We start from the raw sequence: 20839 nt of genomic DNA, 5'->3' as shown, positions 1-20839 counted from the left end.
TTCATAAAATGGAAAAATGACTTTAAAAAGATTCTTGAAAAGAAAACTGAGCATTGAAGATAACATCAAGATTTGAGGCACTGGTAAACAAGATTTTCATCAGCCACATTACAAGTTAAAATCAGACAAGCTAATCAGCTATGATAAAATTCGGCCAAAAAATTAAAAAATTATTCCTCCTTGGACACATACTAGTTGTGTAAACCACTTAACTTCTCTGGACCTCAGTTTCCTTATCTGTAAAATGAGGGGGCTGGACTTGATAAATGTCCCTTCTAGTTCTAAATCTACAAACCTATGATATTAAGGAAATTTTAAAATGTGGCTTTACATCCTCTTTTATTAATGAGGAAGTTCATCCTAAGTTCACATTTCGCCTTGAGATATGCTAATGATAGTATGAAGCCATTATTAGAATGACATTTAAAACTAAGCTTTTGTCGCCAAAACACAATGTATATCACTTATAAAAACTACCTGCACACTTAAATTTGCAAATTTTATAACCTATTTAAAAATCTAGCAAACTAAAAGTTTCAATAGGTTCCCAATTCATTTGTTCAAAAAAAAAAAAAAGGGTAATTATCTTCTGAATAGTTTGCAAGAACTGACACCAGGAAAGAGGGAAGTTAATAAGACAAATTTAAACAAAAAGCTATGAACAAGTTTGGTATCTGGGTTTGGAAATTGTGTATCATGATTTAGTAAATACAACCAAATGAAGCATTTGTTTCATCTGGACCTACAATATCTTTATATGAAGTTATTTTTTTCAGCTATGCCAACCATTAAAATGAAGTAACAGGATACATCAAATTTAGCACTAGGCCTCTGTATCACAATCTGTTCAATCAAAATGTACTCTTAAATAAAAATTTTAAAGATTGTTTATTTCATCTATATCTATCTCAACTATATCTATCTCATTTTTGATATCTTCTATGTTTTATAATATACCTATGTGCAGACAGTAGTATACATATAATTTATAAATATACAAATATACGGGTGCTCAAAAATTCCTTTCTTATAGAGGTTTACCAAAAAAAAAAAGTTTGAGTTCATCAGCACAGTGGATAGGAAATGGGCTTAAGAATCTCTAAGACCTGGGTTCAATTTCCTCCTCAGTCTCCCAAATACTGGGTATGTAAGCAGGGCAAATCACTTCTCAGTGCCTTCCCACTTGCACTGGTAGAGGGAGTTTCCTCAAGCAGAGCGTCTTATGCTGATAAAATCATATGTTTAATCCAAAAACAAAAATTCTGAGTTACTACAGAGATATATTTAAATCTAAAGAAACAAATGAAATCACCAAGAGTAGTTAGTAGAAGTGAAGTAGGCTATCAGCACTCGAAGGTTCAGGTAGAAATAGAAAGAACAGGGAGCACCATCGAGGAAATCAGAATGAAGGAGTATCCAAGAAAAGGGGTAGTTGACTATGTCAAAAGATACAAAAAATTCAAGGAGGAAGAAGCCTTAGAAGAGGCCATCAAATCTAAGTTAAGAGGTTATTGTTAAGCAATTTGAGTAGAATGACCGTGTTCCTGACAGAAAGGATTTGAGAAGTGAGGTGCTGAGCTTTTAGTGAAGCAATGGGTTTTTCCTAGGAGCTGGGCAACAAAAAGAGAAGTAGTGTTGTATGGGGGGGGGATGGTAGGGTAAAGGGAAGGACTATGTAACATCCAGGCAAGTTTTTAGGCACAAAAGAAAGAGCCAGTGGATGAGGCAATACCCACTAAGAGAATAAAAGATGGACTAAACTGCTGGGGGGAGGGCGGGGCAAGTTCATAGGGATGACAAACAAGATCAAGAGCACCTGTAGAAGCATAATATTTGGCAAGCAGAAGTGTCACCTTTGTCAGAAGATATCAGAGCTGTTGCCATGGTCTAGTGATTTCACCTTTGCAACATCTTTCCAATTTGCCCCCTTCTCTGCTACGACACTGCCATAGTACAGTCTCACTCTCACCACCTGATACCTGTACTATTGCAAAAGCCTGCTCCCTGATTTTCCTCCCACAAGTCTCTCCCCCTTCCAGTCTATCCTCCACTAAGTTATCAAAAGTGATCTTCCAAAATATAGATCTGATGATGTAAACACAACCCTTGCCCCACTCCCCCCGTAAATTCCAGTGGCTCTTTCATCTCCAGGTTCAAATATAAATTCCTCAAGTGTTCAAAGCCCTTCGTAACCAAGCCCCACTACCCACCTTTCTATTCTTCTTACTACTTACCCCGACCCGCGCGCGCGCGCACACGCACACAGACCCACACATATACACACACACACACACACACAAACAATTCCATCCAGTGCCTCTGTACTCTGATCTTCTTCCAATAAAACACTCAGTCTCCGGACCCTGGGCTTTTTCGTCGGCTCTCCCCCATGCCTAGAATCCTCCTAGCTTCCTTTAAGCCCCAACTAGAGTCAATCTTCTACAGGAATCTTTTCCCAATCCCTCTTAATTCTAGCATCCGTTAATTTCCTTTTTATCCTGTATATAGTTTGCTTGCAAATACTTGTTTGCATGTTGTCTCCATTAAGGCTGTGAGCTCCCCAGCCCTTAGCACGATGCCCAGCATATACTAGGAGCTTCATGAATGTTTACTGACTGTGGAGGGATCTAAGAGGAGGACAACAAAAGGGAGATGAAGAGGCTCATCAGAAAATGGGCATTAATGTTCTCGTCTCTCCCAGTCTGGGCTCTCACTTCCCTCCTCAAAGGCCGCCCCCTCCCTTCTGCCCCGCTTCTCCCCCCCCCCGCCACCTCCCCCAGGTCCGTAGGAGACCCCTGACAAGAAGGCGGACACACGGGCTTCAGCTGCCGAGGACTCCCACATCCGAGCGGCCTCTTTCCCCACCCCACCCCCCGCCTCAGTTTCCTCCCCCGGCCCCCTCACCTCGCTGCGATCCTCCAGCAGCAGCCACTCAGCGCTCATCCCCACCCGCCGCAAGCACCAAGCCCGGCTGCCGCGGCCGCGGCCGCCGCCACCACCGGGATCCCCCATGGCCGGGCAGGCCGACACAGACCCAGGCCCGATTCTGGTCCCGGACCTAATCCCGGCCACGCTCTCAGTCAGCACAGGGCAAGGCCCCTGCCGGGCCCAGAGGCCCGGCCCCCTCTCCTCAGTCTTCCCACCGGGACCTGAGCCTCCGCCGCCGCCACCACCGCCATGTCTAAAGTAACAGACAGAAGTAATCAGCACTTCCGGCCCGCGCAACCGCAATCGATTCCAGGAGCGCTCGAGGGCCGCCGTCCCCGTTCCCGCCCCTCCCCCTGGACAACCAAGACCGCGCCCAAATCGCAGGCACGTGAGGAAGCACCACACCCCCTCACTACCCCCGCCTCGAGAAAGCCCTAGCGCATGCGTCATTAGGGCATCAAGTGGGGGGAGGGGAGAGGGGAGAAATGCGAAGGGAGGGCCTAGGTGAGTCAGTGGGCGGGGTCGCCTCGCTTCAGCTTGTAGTTAGGGGGACCGGACCCTTGTTGACACCTCCCAATTTTGTTCTCACAGCTTTATGAAAAAAATAAAATTGAGAATGAGAGACGGTTACATTTGTTGTATTCCCCAGCGCATTGTGAGAAACTGAAATGTTGGGGCTGCTGGGTGGCGCAGTGGATAGAACACCGGCCCTGGAGTCAGGAGGATCTGAGTTCAAATTCGCCCTCAGACACATAACATTCACTAGCTGTGTGCCTCTGGGCAAGTCACCGAACCCCAATTGCCTCACCAAAAAAAAAAAAAAGAAAAAAACTGAAATATTGAGTCCAGAGTGAAGAGGGGGAGGGGAAAAGGGAACAAGCATTTATTAATTGCCTATTATGTGCCAGGCGCTGTGTGAAGTGCTTTACAAACCTTTCATTTAAGTGCTGATTGTGTTCATGACGTTTGAATTTTAAATGATTCATGAGTTATTTTTCAAATTATGAGCATTTGGTGGATTTAACATATTTACTTTTAATAAATACACCACTTTAAAGTATTTGTACTTTAAATTATTTCCAAAATAATGTTTTTGCATGACAGTCATTTTTACCACAGATTTTATTCCAAAACAAAAAGAATCTGTTAAGCTCTTACTTTATGTTAATATACTAGGAACTGGTCTTTCTAAGACAAAAATTAGAGACCCTTTAAAATAGATTTAAATGAAGTTAAATAATTTATGAATATTGTCAACCCTGAAAACAAATGACCAAAGAGTCACAGAGGTTATGCAATCTCTTTTAACTCTGAAAATACCAGAGAGCTCACAGGTTATCACAACCACAGTTAACACTGAAAAATAAAATAAAATAAAGCCAAAGAGCTAACAGTGGTCGTAAGCAAAAAGCTTTCTTTATTCTGTTGGAGGAGGGAAACTGGACACGTGTGACAGGGGCCTCCTCTGATACAGAAAGACCCATTTTAGTGTGGGCAAATCTCAATACACAAACTACTGGCTAAGCAGTGAGTCGTAGCCCTGGCATTGAGGGATGACAGCAACAATGAGACAGGTTTGATTCAGAGCAGGGCTTCGTGACCAGAACATGAGTCCTGCAGAATCTTGTCTCAGCTCAGGGACCACCTGGTGCTGGTGTGAAAAGATTCTGAATTTTTCTGTGGATGAGTTCAGCCAAAGGGTAGGTGCAGAGGATTGTTGTTATGCCAAGCTCAGGGCATAGCTTGCTTGTTGGGCCTTAGCTCTGGAAAACAGGGTGTCTCCTAATAGTAAAAAGAGAGGGGTGGTCTTGGCATGGGGATCCTGACATTATCATACTTCATATGCTTACTGTGGAGCTCATTTGTAAAATAAGGCAGTTGTGCTAATGACTTCCAACATCCTTTACAACTCTAAATCAAGGGATCCTAAATATAAACTTCATCCCCCTCAAAATAAATTAACATATAAAGCCTGTGCCTATGATTGTGTTTTTTTTTTCAGTGCATAACTTTTTTTCCCCTTTCAAAGTGAGGCTTAGGGAGGTAATCTATATTTGCGGATGGTTTCTGTTTGTGCAAATATAGTATTTCACATTGGCCCCTCCTCCTTCAATGTTATTTAATCTTATTCTGTCCTTATTAGAACAGACATAAGGGCCCCCTGGTGGGGGGGGGTGCTGTTAAATGTTTAATTCGCTCTTCAAAAAAAAAAAGTATGCAAGACACACTTTTAAGTTTAATTTGCATTATTGACATTTTCTCCATCACTTCAGACAACCGAAAAAACAATAATTCAAACCTTGATATGTAATTTTGCTAATTTCAGAGCATTTAACTGACCATAATAGACTCTCCTGAGCGTTTTCCAGCTGATTCTAGCACATGGCTATGGGCTCACCTCATATGTGGTGCATCTTTTCATACTTTTCTAACTTAGACCCCTTTGATGTTTTTGGTTAGCCCCCTTTGTTTTTACACAGAAAACTTAAATGTTTCATTAGCTCACGTCATTCATAAAGCACCCTGACACCCTGAGAGACAGGAGGTCACCACGTGCCAGACAGTCCAACAGAACCACCACCTTGACCATCACTTCCTCTCAGACCCAAATGGAAACAGCCTAGGATGATGAATGCAATAGCTATGGAAATAGCAATGCTTCCAGCCCAGCTATCCCCCTGGGAAGCAGCCCCTGTGGAGATGCACCTTGGCCACTGCTCCTGCAGGCACTGCAGCCACAGATATTGAAGACCCAGGAAAGAAAGTACTTGTCATCAAAGTCCTTGCCATTGTCAAATGGCTCAGCATCAGAAACTGATAGATTTTATCAGTGGAAATGACATTAAGAAAGACACATTACCATCTGCTTTGCCACTGCCCCCTAAGGACCATGGGACATTTCCATCTCTCTTGCTGTTGAAACTTTCCATGTGTTGAAACTTTTCCATGTGGAATCCTCCAGTTGGAATGTAAGCACCTTGAGAGCAGGGACTGTTTTACTTTTCTATTTGAACCCCAAGCACTTAGCACAGTGCATTGCACACAGTAATGCTTAATCAAATGCTTTGTTCGTTTGTTGTTTCATTCATTATTTCTGAGACGGCTTTGGTCTGTGTGTCCTTCTTAGATTTTGAGGAAGGTTCAAAGGTGGTCAAAGAATATATGGTTGTCCTTTGTTCTTGGAGAAGACCAAAATGGCATCATTATGGTAGAGTCAAGATACAGCGTGTCCCACTGTGTCTGATCAGACCAATGCAAGCTTGGATGGATTCTCTAAATTCACGTATCTCACATTTCTTTTGAGCTACTTCAATTCTGCTTTGCTTATAGAGCACAGCACTTTCTCTGCTGAGGGCATCGTATGGTGCTGGGTGGTCCTATACCAATGTCTCTGTGTCATACAATCAATTCCAAAGTTCTTGAGACCTTGAGAGTGTCCTTGTATCCCTTTTTCTGACCACCACGTGAGAATAGAATATTCAGTTTGGGGAATAGCCAGAGGTCAGGTTGAGGTAGAAGGTAGACTATGTGAAGAAAAGTAACGTTAAATAAGGCTGAAAAGGTAGGTTGGTGCCAGATTGTGGAGCATTAAATGTCAGGCTAACCACTTTGCATTTTACTCTAGAGACAACAGGAAATAGCTATTACTCCACTTTTTTTGAACAGGGGAGCAATCTGTTCAGACCCGTATCTTATGAATGTTATTTTGACAGGATGTGGAGAGAGGAGAAAGCCAGGGAGGGGGCCAATTAGAAGTTTAATAACAGTAGTCCAGAAGAGAAAGTGTTGGAAGAAAGAAATATGGTAGAGGTTGAATGACAGAACGTGACAACTGATTGGATATTGGGGGTGATGAAGAGTATGGTCTCAAGGATGATTCTCTAGTTTTAAGCCTGGGTGGCCTGGGAGGGTGGTGCAGCATCCTCAATAGAAATATGGAAGTTTGGAAGGTTTGGTTATGTTGATTTTGAGGTCGTTATAGGAATTTTTTATTTCCTTTTATTATTTGAGATTCCTATTCCTATTTCCTATTCCTATATTCCTATTATTATTTGAGATTCAGGGCCTCTCCTCTTTGCAAATTTTGGCTAAAAGCCTGTCTTAACTATCAACCTCACCTGACCAAAACCTATCCCATGAGATGTGAAAATTTACTTACAGCCATAAACATTCCTTAGATAAGAAGCCCTAGGAAGAATCTCAACTATTCCTGACTCCTTGCCAACATGTAAATCTGCCTATTTGTGAATGTAAATGTAGTTTAATCTGTTACCTGATTTAGTTTACTTATAGTCTGTTTGACAGTTTGTTTCCTTAAGAGATGTATGAGATTATGACTCTAAGTTTGTTTGAATTTTATAACATTGAAAAAAGTATGAGATTATAGATCTATCTTCTATTTAACTTTTATGTTCTCAGAGAAATGTACAAGATTGCACCATGTGAAAGCACTATTTCTCTGTCACTCCGATATAATTTTGCCCATAAGAGGGCTTGTAAGGCACCTAATTGGAGTTCAGGTTTTGTCTTTCTCTCAGGCATACTGTGCTGGAGCATATAAATAAAACCTAGGTTTTTTATCTTTATAATTTCCACATTGTGGTAAATATATACAGTATTTGGCAGTAGTAACCTACCACATGAACTCAGGGAGGAAATATTTTTTTCCCATAAAAAGGTCTAGATTGGACACACTCCACAAAGGTAAACGGGCTGGACCCCCAATATAACATCCTGGCAAGAGCTGTGAACTTTCCTCCAGGGAGGGTTGATTCTTTCCAGACCCCTCCCAATCTCAGTGGCCTTTTCTGCCTTCTTTATTCTCAGCGAGAGCATCCCATTTCCTCTCCCTTCCCCCAAGGGTCCTTTGTGCATTACACCTGTCTCCCCAAAACCCTCCCCACCTGGCAAGGGGATTGCTTTCCCCCAAACCCAGATGAGTTGCCTTGCCTTGGAACTCATGCCCTGTTCAATGCCCTGGATCATCACAGGACCAGCTGGGGTGGACAGGAGGAGGGGCAAAGGGAAATAAACATTGAAGGCAGCTTCTCCTTCAAGATTGTAAACTGCCTCTCTCCCCCAACCCTCCCCTCTCAGTTCAATGGAAACAGAGGACCAGTTCAAAACCAGGCTCTGCCATTTAATACCTGTGTGGCCTTAGGAAATTCACTTTTCTTTGTGGACCTCAGAAAATGACAGAATCAGATTAGATGATCTCTGTGAGAAATGAAAGAGTTAAGTTTCCACATAAGTAGATAAGAAATCAGCACAGACAGGCTAACTTCTCCGTGGGGCGGGGGGGAGTGATAACACAATTCTAGGCACATAATGTATGTTAGCGGTGGGGTATATAAGGAAGATTGTAACCCAGAAGGATTAGGACCAATCCTGATCCAGAAGGGAGGAGTTAGGCAATTACTAACTATAAAACTTGCTCTGGTTTCTTTTACCCCGTGCATTTCTCTCCTTCCAAGGAGGTGCCCCCACTTCTCTCAAGAATCGAAAGAACACACTTCAACCTCCTTAACAAAAAGTCTTTGAGACACCAGTCTTCGGAACTGACTCTGGGGTCATCTTTATAACAATCTCCAAGATCCCTTCCACCCACCTTGAAATATGGTTCTATGATCTCTTCCTTTGACATTCATCTGTATTCAGTGCTCACTGAAATTTATCTTTCACTTGAAGACATCTCCCCTCTTGACACTCTCTCCAAGACTGACTTTGACTTGGCTTCTTCTTTCATTCTACTGGGCACAGGGCCTGGAGGAGGAGTTGGCATACTCCTAGCATCCCATTGCCACTTTTATACCTTTCCTCTGTCACTATCATTCAGCAGCTACCTCTCCTCTTTTAAATTCACTCCAATCTGTCCTGGTTTTTGTAGTGGACCTCCAGACCACTTTCCCTCCTCAATCAACCAATCAAAAAGCCTTTACTAATGAGGATGGGAGCTAGGCCCCAAAAAGGAAAAACCCTGGACTTTCCCACATGGTCAAATCTCTGGAGGTTGCCTGAGGCTACAATCCCATCAATTGGCCTTTCTTTGTGGCTACACCCAATCTCCCAATTCTATTACCCTTTATTTAGCCTAGCCCTCCCTATGGCCCTCAGCCATTTCCCACACTTAATCCTAGCTAGGCTCCATTGTCCAGGTCCCAGGAGTTCTGTTCACCCCAGTTTACTGGCCACTCCCATACAGATCTCCTTAGACCCCTTCTCTAGTCACCTCCAAACTACCTGGCCACTCCTAGATCCCTCCCACAGTCTTTCTGTATATAAGGTCCATCTTGTCACCATTAAGGTGCTCAGATTCTTAAAATCTAGCCACTGCTTAGATTCTGAAAATCTAGCCATGGGCTCAGATTCTTGTAATCTAGCCAACAGCTCACTAACATTCAGACTCCTTAAGAATATGCCCAATGTGTTGGATGTTCTAATAATCCTTGTCTTTGGCTGAAAGAAGGCTTGGGTTGAACTCTTCCGGGCAGGACCCATGTGTTGTGATTTTGGGGTTCCAGCACCGCTAGACCCTTAAACCTCGACATTAATCAATTACTAGAGGCAAGGACAGGGCAGCCAGGTGGCTCAGCAGAGAGAGAGCTGGCCTGGAGTAAGGAAATTCATCTTCCTGAGGTCAAATCTGGTCTCAGACACCTACTAGCAGTGTGACCCTGGGCAAGTCACTTAATCCTGTTTATCTCAGTTTCCTTATCTGTAAAATGAACTGGAGAAGGGAATGGCAAACCATGCCCAGTATCTTTGCAAAGAAAAACCCAAATAGGAGACAGGAAGAATAGGGCATGACTAAAAAGAATGACTGAACAACAAAAAGATACAAGGTCCTGTGGGTTATATATTCTGGGGATATAGATGAAAGAAAGGGTGCCCCTGTGAGGCTTCAGCAAAACAAACAAACAAACAAACAAACAAACAAAACCAAAACAGCAGGAGTATTGAGAGGCTGATAGAGAGGGACATTGAAATGTAAAGGCAACTGCTTTCAGATTCAAAATAGATGTTCCCCACCCTAGAAAGATTCTGAGGCTTGAATAGCTCTATTGTTTATGAATTGACCAACAAAATAGGTTGCATTCAAGACAAAAAATGAAACTTGGCCAATGAGGACATTTGTTTTTCTTGACTATGCATGTTTACTATACCGGCCACACTGACCCTCTCCTCCTATAAGGAGCAGGCTGCCAGAGTCATACTCACTCTCGAGTCTTCGGTCCTCAGCCGGATAAACACACAGAGACGAGCCATCGGGAGGCACCAACACCAGAGCTTTATTCAGAGGCCATCACAGCAAGCCATCACAGCAAGCCCAAGCAGCAAGGCCAGAGCAACAGAGCAGGAGCCAAGAGAGAGAGCGTGATCTGACCACGCTCGCCCTTAAGTACCTACTTAGCCCCTCCTCCCCAGCCCGCTTACTAGCCAATGATTGTAGGGTCAGATACCGGAAGGGGCTGTCTGAGTTTAGCACACCAAGGAAGAGGGAGTGATGTAGGAGGCTAGGACCGGATACAGGAAGGAGGCGTCTGGGATTAGTGCATAGACAGAGTAAGTGACCTAGGAAGTCAGGAAGGAGGCATATGGGGTCAGTGCTACACAAAGGGACCCAGGAAGTCAGGAAGGTCACAAGATGGAGGAGTCTGGGGTTGACGTTGCATATAGGGAGGGGACTAAGCAAAAGGAACTCAGTCCTCTGCCGTCCCACTCCCACGTGGCACCGCCCCTTGCCTCAGGAGCACAAGCTCCAGCTACTTCCTTGCACCCAGCTTATCTCACATAGCACTGCCCACTGCCTCAGGGCTTCTCCGTACCCAGCCCATCCCAGTTCACCATGACTCCGCCTACCACAGCCCCTGCCTCGACTTCCAAAAATACCCAGATCCTACCCTAATCTTGCCACAGCGTCCACCTGGTAGTTGCCAACATCAGACAGTCCCTCACAGTTTACTACCAGGGTTTTGTTTTTCTTTTTTCAGTCTCAATTTTGGGGGAGACAGTTGGCTGGGGGAGGGGGCTTAGGAAACACCCTCTCACCTTCCTTTGTTGTTCATTTGTGTCTGACTCTTGGTGACCCCATTTGGGGTTTCCTTGGCAAAGATACTGGAGTGGTTTGCCATTTTCTTTTCCAGTTCATTTTACAGGTGAGGAAATTGAGGCAAACAGGGTTGAGTGACTTGCCCAGGGTCACACAGCTAGTAAGTGTCTGAGGCTAACTCCAGGCCCAGTGTTCTATCCACTGTGCCACCTAAATGAAAGAATTTTGTAGTATTCCAGCTGAAGAGAAGAAATTACTACCCAGCCAAGCTAGTGGCTGCAGGTGGAAATGACTTCATCTGTCCACTGAAGAGTGAACTCAAGGAGTTCACTAAGTGACCAGCAAAGTGACCAGGAGTTCTCATGTGTAACACCCCCTCATGGATCACTCACCCAACTCTCACTGGCAATTGGGTCCCCAAAAGAGTGGCTATTCTACTTTCAAGGTTCTAGAGGTAACCCTGTGGTTGGCTATTCTCCTGAGCCCTAGCTCATAAACCCCCTATTTGTGTGCATTCCTTTAAAAATCAGCCAGTGGATTCATTAGTAGATTCTTTAGCAAAGTCATTTACTCTAAGGCATGGCAAGAACAAAAGTACAAACATTCCTCATTCCCCCAGCAGTTTGGAGGTATGTCCCATTTTAGTCTCTGGAAAGAGAATTCAAACTTATTTCAGTTCCTCTGTAACACTGATCCTACCAAGTTCATGTCCAGATTCTGCATGGCTCCCCAAGGAGTCAATATCTCAGCTACCTGTGGTCTGGGTCCCAAAGATCCTTGGTATATTAGATGCTGGGATATCACTCTCCTTTCACCTAAAACCCAAGAACAAAGGGAGGCAAAGAAAAAAGGCCTAAATTCACAGCACCACATTTCTTTGGAGGGGAGAAGGCTCTTACAGTGTTGTCTCTCACCAGCTTCTATGAGCAAAGGAGTCAAAGTGATGTACTGGCTGATTTTCTTGTTACTAATGCTTTTTTTTTTTTTAGTGAGGCAATGGGGTTAAGTGACTTGCCCAGGGTCACACAGCTAGTGTCAGGTGTCTGAGGCTGGATTTGAACTCAGGTCCTCCTGACTTCAAGGTCAGATCTCTATCCACTGCACCACCTAGCTGCCCCTGCTAATGCTTTTTTGAAGGAAATCAAAGTTCTGGCTTTGAAGCCAATCAAAAAGTCTTCTTGTCATTATATAGTGAGTAGATCAGAACCAATAACAGAATATCTATACATGCTCAAGGCTTTCCAAGGCACTTCTATTACACACCATTATACAACTCTCCTAGAAAGAAGCAGGCTTTCCAGTCTCTCCTTAATGGGAAATTTGGGTCATCTAAGGACATCGATGCACTCTGCACATGTACCAGTTCCCCATTCTTTTTTTTTTTTTTTTGTGAGGCAACTGGGGTTAAGTGACTTGCCCAGGGTCACACAGCTAGTAAGTGTCAAGTGTTTGGTCTGAGGCCATATTTGAACTCAGGTCCTCCTGACTCCAGGGCCAGTGCTCTATCCACTGCACCACCTAACTGCCCCCAGTTCCTTATTCTATAAGTAAGAACATACAAGATACATACTGAACAGAGTGGTGGTAGCCTTACAATGGAAGATGATAGCATCTGAGGAGACTAAGAAAAACCTACTGTAAGAGGCTGTCCTCAAGCTGAGTCCTGGAGGAAGCCAGAGATTCTACAAAGTGGGGGATGGGAAGGAAAGTATTTCAGGTATGGGGGTGGGGGCTACACATTAGGAAAATTAGATTGGCAGCTATGTGAAGAAGGGATTATGGTAGGGAGGATGAGTCAGGGAATTTATTTATAAGGCTATTGTAATAATTCAAGCAAGAGGTAACAAGGGCCTTCCTGAACAAAGGTGGTGGCTGTATAGTAAATAAAAGGGGATGTACATGAGACATGTTCAAAGGAAGAAATATTAAGATTGGGGTTGCTGCTTTGACCCTTGAACTGGCTCAGTATTTTATGAAACCAAAGAAAGTACTTTTCTGTATCGTCAGCATTTTATTCTTTATCCTAGAGCGGGAGTTAGTGTCAGATGGACCCATCAGAGATGTTTAATTATTGGACTGTCTCTACTCTGTCCCTAGCAGAGACCTGAGGGTAGGGAGTATTTCATTTTTGTTATTATAAATTTATAACTTGGAACAATACTTTTCTTTAAAAAAATAATTTAATGGGTATGTGAGATAAGTAAGAAAGAGGAGTTGAGGATAATACTGGGGTTAAGAATGTGGAAGATTGGAAGGATAGAGGTTCCATGGGAATTTGAGATACCTAGGACATTCAGTTCAAAATAAGCGATTAGTAATGTGGAACTAGAGCTCAGGAGAGAGATTAGGACTGGATAAGAAGATCTGGAGGCCATCTGCATAGAGCGTTAACTGAACCTATGGGAATTGATGAAATTGCTACATGAGAGAACAGAAAAGAACAGAAGGACTAAGATAGAGCCTTGGGGGACCTCTATTTTTAGAAGATGTGAGATGAATGAAGATCAAGCAAAACAGACAGAAAAAAATAGGTCAGACAGGTAGCAGGAGAACCAAGAGAGCAAAGTCATAAAAATGCAGAGAAGAAAGAGTATCCAGGACATCAATATTGTCAAATGCTGCAGAAATGTAATGAAGGATTAGGATTAAGAAAAAACCAATAGATTTGGCAATTATGAGAGCACTGGTAACTTTGGCTAGAGCAGTTTTAGTTGAACGATCAGGTTAGAAGTCAAATTGCAGAGGATTTAGAATTGAGTGAAAGGAGAAGTGTCTGCTCTAAATTTCCTAGTTTTATTTTTTAAAATAGTTTACATTTATTAGCATTGTTATATTTGTTATGTATCATCATCATAATCTCCCCTCTTCTTTCTATCTCCTCACAACTGAAAAAGCAAAAATGAAAACAAATCCTTGTAAGAAAAATACTTAGTCAAGCAAAACAAATTCTCACTTTGAGATGTCCAAAAATGTGTTTCTCAATCTGCATATTAAATCCATCACCTTTCTGTCAGGAGGTGGGCTAGCATGCTTCATTATTAGTACTCTGGAAATCATTGATGGTCATTGTATCCCATTTACATAACAACAGCAACTTTATAAAGACAAAAAACTTTGAAAGACAAGAACTTTAATCATTGCAATAGCCATCAATGAAGTAGAAATGAAGCATTGATTATAAATGGTCTTCTCAAAAAGTTTAGGCACAAAAGGGAGAAGAGATATGGGACGGTAGCTAGCAGGGATGGATGGATCAAAGGCAGATTTTTTCAGATGGGGGAGATATGAGTATATTTGTAGTCCATAGGAAAGCATCCAGTAGACAGGAGAGACTGAGGAGCAATGAAAGAGTGGGAATAATTGAGGGGCCAAACTTGTAGAGAAAATGGAATGGAATAAGATCAAGAGCACATAAAGAGGAATTTACCTTGGCCAGGAGAAAGGCCACTTCTTTATGTGATATAGGAGTGAAGGAGAAGATAGTGGCAGAAGACTTCTAAGTGACATGAGATGAGAAAGAAGGGAGAAAAGGAACTCTCAGTAAATGACCTCATTTTTTTTTCCTGTAAAATATGAAGCTAGGTTCTCAGTTGAGAAGGTGGGAGGAAGAGGAGCCATGGGAGGTTTGAGGAGGGATGAAAAGGTTTTTGAAAGTCACTGTGATTGACTAATGTGACAGAAAAGGAAAATGATAAATGTTGGAGAAGATGTGGAAAAATTGGGACACTAATGCATTGTTGGTGAAATTGTGAACTGATCCAACCATTCTGGAGAGCAATTTGGAACTATGCCTAAAGAGCTATTAAACTGTGCATGCCCTTTGATCCAGCAATACCATTACTAGGTCTATATCCCAACGAGATCATAAAAAAGGGGAAAGGATCCACATGTACAAAAATATTTATAGCAACTCTTTTTTACGGTGGCAAAGAATTGGAAATTGAGGGAATTCCCCATCAATTGGGGAATGGCTGAACAAGTTGTGGTATATGAATGTAATGGAATACATTGTGCTATAAGAAATGATGGGCAGGCAGATTTCAGAAAAAACCTGGACTTACATGAACTGATGCTGAGTGAAGTGAACACAACCAGGAGAACATTGTAAACAGTAACAGTAACATTGTGTGATGATCAACTATGATAGACTTAGCTCTTCTCTGCAATATAGTGATCCAAGACAATTCCAAAAGACTCATGATGGAAAATGCTATCCACATCCAGAGAAAGAACTATGGAGTCTGAATGCAGATTGAAGCATGGTACTCTCACTTTTGTGTGTGTGTGGTTTTTTTCCTTTTGTTCTGTTTCTTCTTTCACAACATGACTAATGTGAAAATATGTTTTACTTGATTACATATGTATAATCTATATCAGATTGCTTGCTGTTTTAGGGAAGTGGGAGGGGAGGAAGGGAGAAAAATTTAGAACTCAAAACCTTTCAGAAAATGAATGTTGAAAACCGTCTTTACATATAATTGAAAAAAATACAAAATACTATGAAGAACTTAAAAAAAAAGTCATTGTGATGAGTGGGATAGTGAGTCTGTTAGGGAGACACAGGATTGCCTTACCATGCATGGTGAGGGTTCAGTTGAGATTATGTACCATAAATTTGTAGAGGAGCCAGCCAGCACGGTTTCATGGTTTTCTATAGCTAAGCAGCACATGACTAGGAGCAAAGGAAATAGATGGTGGAAGTTATTTATGGCTGAGGCTTGGCAGGAAGAATTAGCAATAGGATAAAGGGGCAAGGGATTAAAGAGAAGAGGACAGTGTAGAGCTAAACTGATTCACTAAGAGCTCAAGATGGAGAAGGAAAGGAAGTGTAGCCAGGGTGATGGCATAGGAAAGAACTGAAGGCTGAAAGGATTGGAGGTCATGATGAGAATGAAGAACAGGGTTTGGGGTTGAAAGGCAAAGAAAATGGTAGAATGACAACAGATTGTGACCAGATAAAGAAATTTCAGAATTCATGAACATGGAAGTAGAACACTTGTGGGTGATGGTAAGATCAAGGGTATTGAAGAGGTGTAGAGGTTTGGGGGTGCTTTAATGGACCCCCCAAGATTGTGGCGCCGAGTCTGCCTGAAAGAATTCAACCCAAATCTTCTTCCAGCCAGAGAAAAAAGTTTATTAAAGATAAATCACATATAGGCCAGGTGACGCCCGTGAGGACAAGCAGGCATGAGAGTCTCAGCCTCTGGGTGTGAGGGGCTCTTAGCATCAGAATGGGAGCAAAGGTGAATCTTAAGTACAGAAAGACTGTGAGAGGGATCTAGGAGTGGCCAAGTAGTTTGGGGTGACGGGAGGAAGGGCCTGGGGAGATCTGGATGGGAGTGGCTAGTAAGCTGGGGTGAACAGAACTCCTGGGTCCTGGACCTCATGGTGCCTAGCTAGGATTAAGGGTGGGAAATGGCCAGGGGCCACAGGAAGGTAAAACAATGGAGGGGAGATTGGGTGTAGCCACAATGAAAGGCCAGTTAAAGGGGGGAGGTGGTTGGGAAAAAGGGTCCAGGTGGGAATTCCATTTGGAAGGTCTGAGAGATTTGAATAAACAATGAAAATAGATAATGAAGGGAACTGGAAGGTAGATGTTTGCTTTCAAAGGGAGATAAAGAGAGACAAACAGGAGCTAGGTTCTTTTTAGGGTGAGGGAGGAAAGCGCATGGGAGGGAGGTAAGGAGAATCTAAAAATTTAAGGGTTTTCCTTTTGGCCCCCCACGACAAAAACATAGGGTCAACCAAAATAAATTCCTGCGGAGGCTATGTCCAAAAGTGCTAAGTCTCACTCTGCATATCTAGTTCATTGTCTCTCCCTCAGGAGGTAGACAGCATTTTAAATCATTGGTCTTCTGGAATTATGGCTGATCATATGTTTGTTTTACAGTGTTGTTAAAGTATATGTTGTTCTTTCTGTACACTCCACTCAGAATAAGTTAAAAGTGAGACTCAAGTGTTACTTACTCTTCCTACACCTTCTTCTTCTTCTACACATGAGTCTCACTTCTTCATTTGTATAGACATCTACTTACATTCCCTGTTTAGGTGAGATAAGTTCTCCCATTCCACCTTCATTGTTCCCCTTATTTTCTCTACTGTATTCTTATTTCCCTTCCATTACCTTTTTTTGAAAAATCATCAAAACATAACAAAAGTCATTAGCAGGCTCTCTATCCAATTTGATTCCTTTTATGACACTTTCATATTGATACTTTGTGTCTTAGGGGCTCATATCATCCCTCTTCCTCTATTAAAATGCAAATATGGGGTAGCTAAGTGGCATAGTGAATACAGAGCACTGGCCCTGGAGTCAGGAGGATCTGAATTCAAATATAGCCTCAGACATTTGACACTTAATAGCTATGTGACCTTGGGCAAGTGACTTTACCCAGATTGCCTTGTTGAAAAAAAATGCAAATATGTTACACTGTGAAAATCTTTTCTTATCACTTGCTTTTATTTACTTTTTTGTTTCTTCTTACTCTGGTGTTTTTATTTCAAACTTTTAACTCAGCTCTCATCTTTTCATTGGGAATTCTTAGAAGAACTCTACTTAAAGATATATATATATATATAATATATAAATATTATATATAATATGTATTATAATGTATATTATATATATATATTGGGGGGCAATATGTATATTTTGGGGGGGGCAAGGCAATTTGGGTTAAGTGACTTGCCCAGGGTCATACAGCTAGTAAGTGTCAAGTCTCTGGTCTGAGTGCAGATTTGAACTCAGGTCCTCCTGACTCTAGGGACAGTGCTCCATCCACTGCGCCACCTAGCTGCCCCAAGATCTATCTTTTTTTTAAATACACTATAGGATTATACTCAGTTTTTCTGAGTAAGTTATTCTTGGTTGTAAGCTTGTACCTTCTGTCTTTTGGAATATTGTATTCCATCCTCTCTCCTTAATAATTGTAGTTGCTAAGTCTTGTTTGAGCCTGAGTGTGGTTCTTTCTTTCTGGTTGCTTTGCAGTACAAGTTTTATTTTTGTTTTGTTTTGACCTAGAAGCTTTGGGTTTTGATTAGGATGTTCCTGGGAGTTTTCATTTTGCAGTTTCTTTCCAAAGGTGATTAGTAGATTGATTCTTTCTATTTTCACTTTGTCCTTTGGTTCTAAGAGATGTAGGCAGTTTTCATTCATGATTTTTTTTTTTTTTTGAAAAATGATATTAGACTCTTTTTGGTCATGGAATTCAGGTAGTGCAATGATTCTTAGATTATTTCTCCTTAATCTATTTTCTAGGTCATTTGGTTTTGACATGATATACCTTACATTTTCTTTTTTTAATTTTTTTATTATTTAAGTTTGTCTTAATATTTCTTGTCTTCTTGTGGAGTCACTTGATCTTTCTAATTTTCAAGGCATTTATTAGTTAGGTAAGGTTTTGTATATTGTGTGCTATATTGTTTCCTTTCAAAGTCTCTCTTCTGTAACTCTCATTTCCTTTCTGATTCTTTCCTTTATTACTTTCATTTAGTTTGTAGTATCATTTTTAAACCCTTGCATTTCTTCTTGTAATTGATCTTGTAGTCAAGCTGAGCTTTTCTTTGGGGATTTGTTTGTAGGTGTTTTGGTCTGCTATCTTGGCTGGTCCTCCTGTAAAAGCCTTTTTCACAAAGTTTTGCTGAGAGAAAAAGAGAGACAAAGATGTGGGCATGGTAGGATCCTAGCGAGGGATTTTTTAAAAACAGTGGAGACTTAGGAGGATTTCTAAATAATATGGAATGGAGCAGTAAATAGAGAAAATTTGAAGATTAAAGAGAGAGGGAAAGGATGATGGTAATGGCAATCTGCTGAAATCAACATGAAGGGATAAAATCAAGAGTTCAAGTAGAGGGGTTTCCCTTGGCAAATCCAAGGTCCATCCTATCCTCAGACACTAGAGCAAAGGATATAGTGGAGGTCAATGTCAGAGAGATGTGAGATGACAAGGAAAGAAGGGGCAGCTGTCCTCAAAAGGTTCCATTTTTTTTCAGTGAAGTATAAGGCAAGGTCCTTAGCTGAGGTGATATGGGAGGAGAGACCAGAAGGTTTGGAGCAACCAATGTGGTGAATGGGATAGGGAACTGGTTGGGGAGAATTGAGTAGGTTAAGTAGTATTACTTTGATGTAGTGGGGTCCAATTGAGACTAGATAGTATAAATCTATCTTGGATACAGTCAGCATGGTGTCATTATTTCCTTCCATTCGATTCATAAGTACAAAAGTAGCAGGGAAGAAAGGTAGATGATAGAAATAATTCAGGGCTTGAGTTTGGCAAGATACTATTGGTGATGGGACAAGGGAACAAGTGTTTCTAAAGTAGAGAATAGTGTAGAGTTGAACTGATTCACCAAAAGATTGAGATTAGGAAGGGAGGAGAATGTAACCAGAGCAAGGATGATAGGCTGGAACAATACGGAAAAATGGAGGCATTCATATTCACAGAGAAGAGTAAACTTAGGAAGAGTAAGGCATAGATATGGAAAGATAAAAGATGCTCAGATATAGGAAATTCAGAGTTCTTTTTTTTTTTAAAGGCAATTGGGGTTAAGTGACTTGCCCAGGGTCACACAGCTAGTAAGTGTCAAGTGTCTGAGGCCAGATTTTAACTCAGGTCCTCCTGACTCCAGGGCTGGTGCTCTGTCCACTGCACACCTAGCTGCCCCCAAATTCAGAGTTCTTAAGCATGGAAGTGGAACTCTTGTGGGTGGTGGCAAGATCAAGGTTATGACCTTCTCTGGGTATAGCTGAAGTAGAGAGGAGGAGCAGGTCTTGGAAACTGAATATTCCAGAGTGGCTACATTGTAGGCTAGGCTAAATTTTTTTTTTTGCTCATAAAAGGCAAAGAAGCTGTCTCCAAGACTTTACTGATCCAGAATGTTAAGGCTTAAGCCTTTAATACTTATGGGCCTGAGGCCAGTTGCCCTTCAGACTTGTAGGATGTCCCACTGCCATACCAGTAATCACACCTTGCTGACCAGAAGTATTTCTATGTGGATAGGAGGGGGCCTAGGGACTGCATCTATCTGAACCACTGCTATGTTCTCGCTGAGTATCCTTTCCATGTTATGGCTAAGAAACTTTTTTTTTTTTTAAACAGTGAGATAGTCTATGAATGTCATTATATTCCAATCTTGAACCTGAACTACAATCCTGTCCCAAATCAGTCCTGACCTACAATAAGTATACAGTTGAACAGGTAAAGACTGCAAAGAAAGTGCCATGTAGTAAGGGGAAAAACCCACTGAATTTAGAGCCTAATCATGGCTATGCCACCTTTGTAACCTTGGGCCAAGTCACTTAACCTCTCTGGGCCTCAGTTTCCTCATCTGTAAATTGAAAGGACTGCATCCAATGATTTGTATGGTCCCTTCTAGTTCTAAAAGCTGTGGGCTCATGAAAGCAAAGTCAGAGTTGTGATATTGGATCAGAAGAAGCAGGGATGGCAGGCCTAGAGGTTGCAGTGGGGAAAAAGAATGGTTTAAGGAAGATTGAAGCAGGAGTGTTGGAAGGATAGGAGAATATAATCAGAGATATTTCAGAGTTAAAGAGTGAAGGCAGTAAGTTTTGAGTGATAGCACCTAAGGTAGAGCTTTAGATCAGGGGTTCTCTTATGTGCCATGTACCCCTTTTGTAACCTGGTGAAACCTATGTTTCATGTTTTAAAATGCATAAAATATATAGGATTACAAAGAAGACCAAAAAAAAAAGATGCATTTTTTTCTCATACAGGTTCACGGACCCCTTGAAATCTGTCTAACTCTGTTAAGAACCTTTGCCTTAGATGAAGATGGTAAATACAGAGAGGACATGTTCATTGATTTGAAGTGGAGATAGAGGAGGTCATGGAAGTTAAGAAGACT

At 41.9% G+C, this 20839-nt stretch overlaps 1 protein-coding gene across 5 annotated transcripts in view; it reads right to left on the bottom strand.

The window, feature by feature from the left end:
- Positions 1-3217, bottom strand: part of CMTR1 (cap methyltransferase 1) — a 152814-nt gene extending 149597 nt beyond the window's left edge. For 2 of the 5 annotated variants that reach the window (XM_027876245.1, XM_027876244.1), the window contains exon 1: positions 2905-3197. In XM_027876245.1, the coding sequence (XP_027732046.1) occupies positions 2905-3012 (108 nt within the window). In that variant the 5' untranslated portion in view covers positions 3013-3197. Of the gene's footprint in view, positions 1-2904 lie in introns of all 5 variants that reach the window. The other 3 variants (XM_027876242.1, XM_027876247.1, XM_027876243.1) reach the window with 2 other exon arrangements.
- Between the last annotated feature and the right edge of the window lie 17622 nt (positions 3218-20839).

This window comes from Vombatus ursinus, unplaced genomic scaffold (assembly GCF_900497805.2).
Source record: "Vombatus ursinus unplaced genomic scaffold, bare-nosed wombat genome assembly UNPS02014811.1, whole genome shotgun sequence".
Lineage (NCBI taxonomy): Eukaryota > Metazoa > Chordata > Mammalia > Diprotodontia > Vombatidae > Vombatus > Vombatus ursinus.
Note: the sequence above shows the minus strand (reverse complement) of the source record. Positions and strands in the feature narration are given on the sequence as shown.